The following is a 6557-nucleotide window of genomic DNA, read 5'->3' as shown; positions in this document are numbered from 1 at the left end:
AATGATAATATTTATTGAGCTTATTTTCATAATAAAATTCTTTTCATCTTGCACAGCTGAACAATCATATGCGATACTAAGAAAATTTAAAACAATTTAATATCAACTATCAGCCAAAATAGGTTAAATAAATATGCCATACTTCATGAACTCTTTATAACAATTATGTTTAAATGCATAAATCTCTTATTAATATTATATAATATGACAAATTAATATTGAATAATGTTGGTAAGTTGCATACTAGACCTCAAAATAATCGATAGGTTGCACACTAGACTGGTAGATACTAAATTCTATAATATATATTATATTTTTAATTTTAATATAAATAATTAAATTATATACATTCTAGCAATAATGCTCATTGAAAAAATAGCTTGAAAGTTCCAGTTCACTTTCATATGCTTGAACAGCTGAAGTAAGTAGTGTGGGTGTCATTATTGAGGCTATTAATGCACCATAGGATTTAGTTTTATTTTGGTTATCCTGACAGACATCAAACCAAACTATCATCATATTCTGAAAAAAGACATCAAAAAATGATTTATTAACATATTACAAATTTTACATAATACAAATGAACAGTTTATAATTAATCATACCTTTTCAAGGATAACAACACGTTATGATGCACTACCTAATTGACACTTAATTTGTATGGCAAATTTGGTACATATCGACATGTTATTGTTTTTGGTAGTCGTTACAACACTGTCTCCTTGAGATGGAGCTGAAAAAAAAACCATTTTAAGGTATTTTATTTGAGTTTAAACCGAATTAGTCAGCAATATAAGCCTAACTCATTGTATTAGAATAAAACATTACTATTAAAATATGCATTAATGTATATTTTCATAATCCCGATTTACCCAAAATAACCCCATACCCAGATAATTATGATTGATTACGATTAATCAAAACATTAACACCAAGATTAAAATATTCAATACCATAGGGTACAGAATATAAATTTTAGTGGTGGGTATTAAATATTTTTTATCGGAGAAACAAATAATACCAAATAAGTATATAAAAAAATTCTGATTATTAGGAAAAATATTATAAGATAGTTTTAACATATTTTAATCTATTTAATGCACTAAAATACCAATTATTTATACAATAAATGATTTTATTTAAAAACCAGCAGCTTAAGACACAAATATAACTACAAGTACCATAATATTACCAATACACTTATTGTTCTCAAAAGAATCTAAAATTGGATTAATAAATACTAAAATTAAACTGAAATAGTTTTTCTCTTGTCTTAATAGTGACAAATGCCAAATGTTATTTAATGGGAGGGAGGGGGTGGTCGGCCGTGGATGGGTGGGATTTATGTAATCAAATTAACTCTGAGTTTGTGTTGGTGGTATATATACTACTGTATAGAAATTTCAGATGTCATTAACGTCACTGATTTTGATCATCAAATACACAATTTAAAGTTGTCTTGTGTAAATTGCGTAAGATGATTTATTATATAAATCTGACTACATTACATCTATTATTTCAGCCAAAGTACATAATTTAGAAATTAAGTTCACCAGTTTGGATTCATCACCTCCAATAATTAATGATTTGTTTATTTTTTTTATACTAATATTGACTGACTGAATGCTAAGGTTTATTCCATATTACTAAAAAAATAATAAAAATACTTTTAATCTTAGTTTAAATATTAAGTAGGTATAGAAAACTACAGAAGTTAGTTGAAATTACTATATCAGTTAGGTAAAATTTAACTATACAAAATCGTAAATAACATACTTGATTATAATACTATATATCACGGCTTAAATATACAAGGTTATTGGAATAGTACCCCTACTATATAATTTTATCACGTTAAGGAATTAAAATGGCAGCGTAAGAAGACGACCTATACCGTAATACTATGATATTATATACTATGATAAGGACCGTATATTGGGCCTTGTATATTTAAACCATGATATTATATATTATATATTATGATATGCTGGATCCAACTTTCTTTCAAAATCTCAATTGGGTATTAGTGTCCTCGTCTACATAATCTACTCCTATAGCAACTCGACTGTAAAATAAAAACAAGGCATTCGAAATAGTTCTTATGGGTTTTAAAATTTCTTTTTCAAACTTTTGTTTGCTACCTATATTTAATACCTTTAATACCTACCGAAATGAATAGTTGTATACAGTACTGAATATATAGAACTTAACTGACTTCTTAAAATCAATAATAAATGACATTTACAAAAATGTGTAGTCTATCTCTGTATAACCCAATAGAAAGTAAAAAAATAATGTTATTATACCTACAACACAGCCGTGGTGAAATACACCGGTAATGTGTACAATGATCAATGACTAAAATATTATTTAATCGTTTCAATAAGGTAAATAAAAAATAACATCGACTAATTTTACTTATTAAATTAAGTACCTGCCTATTTATGGTTGTATTCTGTTGAGTGCTACACGGCTCTTGCAAGTGACAGTTTTCGAAGGACAATCAAACTTGAATGCATTGTAGGCCGGTCTTGTAGAGAAAATTGAACCTTGTTTCTCATTGTTTTACGATTACTGCGAACACAAAACATTAAATGAATGTACCTTTTATTTCAAATCAGTATAATATTGTACTTTGTCACCTAGTATGTGTATTGTGTTGCCCAGAATGCGTTGAGAAGATGAGCTACATCATGACACTGTTTGTTTGTTTAACGAATGAAGTCATTAGGCAATTAAATGGCTCGTAGTGATACTGTGATAGCGGACCGCGGACGTCGTATCGTCCATTGAACTATAATAATTTTATTGTCACGGTCGACCGTGCTCATAGATAACAGAGGAATCTTCCATTATCTATAAACGTGCCGATGGAAGATTCGCGGCGTCAGCACAGATTCTTAGTAGGTACCTAGTATAGATTAAGTCTGCGGGAGTCGGTCGTGGTCTCGGTGATGCCAACTGTTGCAGTAGACACCGACTATGAAAGAGTTTTGTGGGGGCCACAATTAATAATAATACGGATAATATTAACGGTTGCTAGGTTACCTAGGCCTGAGCAGGTATGCGCGTTTCGGTCATAGACTTATACGTTAGTAAGTTGACCTATGATTTTGGTTGCGAAAGATTTCCGATGACCTATTTATCACGTCTTGATAAAATATTATGTCATCGCCTAGCCCGTGCGTAATTAATGCTTTGGTGGTTCATATTATACTCGGCTAATGTTCGTAAAAGTACTGAGCAGTGGGCAATTAATTTATATACACGACCTACATTTATATATTATTATTATTGCTCGTTTGTCTACATCTGACGTTTCAGCACACATAACAGAAGATAAAATGGTTGCTGCAGATGAAAATATTAATAATACACCCGAGCAGTCATTGGGAAATGACCCAAAAAAGGTATGTAAAAATGACAATGAAAATCTACAAACCCACAAATAACCATTGATACACATTTAATATTATATTCGACGCAATAGCATATACCCAATAAATCGTCTACCAAACAGCAGTTGAATGCATATGAATATCGAGAGTACGTCATACCTGCACGGCGTGTTGTCTCTGTCTTAATTTATGTCTAAATTTATTTCCTGCAATTCCAATCATAAATTCAAGAATATTATCTGTTTTCTCTCGTTGGGTTTTCACAATATTTTAATCATGAAGTGATTGATGAGTATACCTACCTATGTAAAATATGAATATTAGAAAATGCACATAATTCACTTAAAAATTAATACACTGTAAAAACCCAACGAGAGAACATAGATAATCACAGATGCTTTCATTTTAGTTTAATTGGAATTGTAGGACAACAGATGCGGGTGTGACATCCTCTTGAGTAATGACTATTAATTCATTAATTTAGTTTATCAATTGAAAATTAATTAATCAACGGATAATAACTTCTTTATGTTTTGTATCTGATTTCCATTCTACATACTATTCGTTTAATTTTTATAGAAACACAATCATGACTGCAAAAGTTTCAAACGGAAAGCTCAGAGAGAAATAGCTTGTTTGAATTTGGAAATCGAAATGGTCAATTTTAGAATCGAATATATAGAGCATTTGATAAACTTTTTTGATTCTAAATTGGGTGATCAAATGTAGGGTATTGTTTTTTGTAAGACTAATAGGCAGTGTTGGGTAGTAACATAACACAAATTAAAAATTTCTTTAACTAAATTACTCTTGCAATAACACTGTAGTAATTTCATTATAATTTATTTAAATTAACGCATTGTAACAAAATTATTTTTTAAAAGTACTTTACCCAACACTAGCAGTAGCTATACAAAAATAATTTTACTAAATTTATTTTTTTGTTCAGACTCAAATTATTTTTTTTTATTTAAAAAAATGACTTGATATTATTAAATTCTTATAAGTACTTTAATTAATAATAATTTTTACTTTGTAATATTTTTTACATATTTCAAATTATGCGATTGTAACTATTTATTTTTAAAAATAAAATATCTTGTATGAAATATAAAACCAATATTATATTATATAAAATAAAAACAATGAATTGGCTTAACTTTATGTGTTCAATTTTTTTTTATCTTTTCTGTTGCTGCTCCGTATATCTTTTTCGTTTTTTACAGATAGATAAATTACAAGTTGTATAAGACCTGATAGTAAAATAATGTTTTATAAAGCTTAAGTTTGACATTGCAATATTTTTCACATAGTGGGTAATTAATTTTAATATTATTACTTATTTTATCAATTATATTATTACAATTTGAGTTATATAAAAAGTGGGTTGTATATTTTCTATAGACTCATTGGCGCAACTAGGGGGGATGCTTTGGGTCCTTAGCACCCCCTAAGTCAAAATTAGCACCCCCTAAAAAATCGTTAGGTGTTAGGTCTCATTGAATCATATAAAAACCTGGAGCTTAAGCACCCCCTAGTTCAAATGTCTAGTTGTGCCAATGTATAGACTATAATTCACAATTTCACATAAATAATACTGTATTGATACAAGGTTCTTTCAATCCACCTTTATTTTATGTAAAACTTGTACTTTTCAGGAAGATTTTCAGTTCCTGTGATGTTACATATGAACGTACAACATTCATTACAAGATACTTTTAATATTGCATTTGTTTCACTGTCAGCCAAATAAAATATAATATTCATATCATATTCAGAGAGAATGTTAAATGCCTGGTAGGTTTTAAATAACAAACATTAATGGCACTATGGCAGCAATAACTAATTAATTAAATAAATAACAACTAGGTTATGAATTAAACCATTTAGGAATATTTAATATTAATTTCATTAATAGGTCAAAAAGTTTGTTTAGAAAAAAGTCTTGACAATAAAACCAGTCTGATTTTTCTACCGTTGGACAAAAAGTACGAGTACATTTTTATTGTCAGACAAAACATAAAGTCCAAAAAAATAACTATTTGAAAACTATGTATAAATAGTATGTAATAAAGGTACCTATATACTTTATAAAGATATATTTAATTATATATATATATAAAATATATAATTTGTATTTATTGGCGTGTCGGACTAGTGTGAATCGAGCTTTAAGTTAGTGTGGTGTGACTGTGTCAGTACCAATGGGAAAATAAATGAAAATAGTAATGAGTAGGGTTCGGATTCAAAGGCAATATACTCAATAAAAAAAGCATTTAATTTATATAAAAAAGCAGTGAAAAAAAAAATTTACTAACAAATTAAATAGTTTTTATATTGTATATTTAACTACCTAGATTGTATTAAATACAAATTCACTACCACGTACTTAGATAAACTACCTTCGGTAAAACGTTGACGGTTTGGGATTAAAATATTTTTGTACATAGAAAATGATCATTCTACATCCACGGAAGTTATCGGGGAGGACTGATGAACAATTTAGTATCCAACATTGTAGTATCTACGCATTGTGAACATATTTTAATCTATAGAATGGTAGTAGGAGTGCTTTTATAAACGTTAAATTAACTGGCCATACCAATTACTCGATAAAGTATTTAGTGATATCATTAAATATCGCCGGTAATAATACCTATTAAAAATAATTGACAGACGACAATGCAGTCTTCAGAAAATATTACCGAATTGTACCGTTAATACGACGTATGTCGTGTATTAAACTATCAAATCGATTGAAAATTAAACACAATTAAGGCATTTATTAATAAAAAAGGCAAAAACAAAATACGTTCATCATCTTAAATATTAAATGACACAAATTTTTATATAAAAATTATTTATCTATTATTATAATAAAAGAAAATGCTTTTGCCTTCAATTCCGAATCCTAGTAATGACATTTTATGACTAGAGACAATCGAGACAATCGAAAATCGAAATCACTTAACAAGTTAATTGTTATATAATTTGTTCTTTGTTTTAAATTACCACTTCTGACCGATATTCGATCCCAACAATTTTTACGAACAATAAACAAAATCATTATTAATGTTGTTACCTACCTAATATTAATTAATATTGATCACGAACTAAGAAGAAATAATCTTCTTAGTTCATGATATTAATTAACCACAA

The 6557-nt window shown here is 28.3% G+C and overlaps 1 protein-coding gene and 1 long non-coding RNA gene across 3 annotated transcripts; one reads left to right on the top strand and one right to left on the bottom strand.

The window, feature by feature from the left end:
- Positions 1–483: 483 nt before the first annotated feature.
- Positions 484–2897, bottom strand: LOC107882796. 2 transcript variants are annotated; one of them, XR_001678920.2, is made up of 4 exons: positions 2635–2897; positions 2435–2574; positions 606–733; positions 484–522 (listed from the first exon to the last, which is right to left on the bottom strand). It is a non-coding gene; the product is annotated as an uncharacterized LOC107882796 (long non-coding RNA). The 2 variants fall into 2 exon arrangements; XR_001678919.2 differs by having other exon boundaries at positions 2643–2896.
- A 146-nt stretch (positions 2898–3043) lies between these two features.
- Positions 3044–4346, top strand: LOC107882795. Its single transcript, XM_016801711.2, has 2 exons — positions 3044–3410; positions 3978–4346. Exons 1-2 carry the CDS (start codon positions 3225–3227, stop codon positions 4125–4127), a joined length of 336 nt encoding a protein of 111 aa, XP_016657200.1. The 5' UTR covers positions 3044–3224; the 3' UTR covers positions 4128–4346.
- Positions 4347–6557: the final 2211 nt, after the last annotated feature.

This window comes from Acyrthosiphon pisum, chromosome X, assembly GCF_005508785.2.
Source record: "Acyrthosiphon pisum isolate AL4f chromosome X, pea_aphid_22Mar2018_4r6ur, whole genome shotgun sequence".
Classification (NCBI taxonomy): Eukaryota; Metazoa; Arthropoda; class Insecta; order Hemiptera; family Aphididae; genus Acyrthosiphon; species Acyrthosiphon pisum.
The sequence above is the reverse complement of the archived record's forward strand: the minus strand, read 5'-3'. Positions and strand labels throughout refer to the sequence as shown.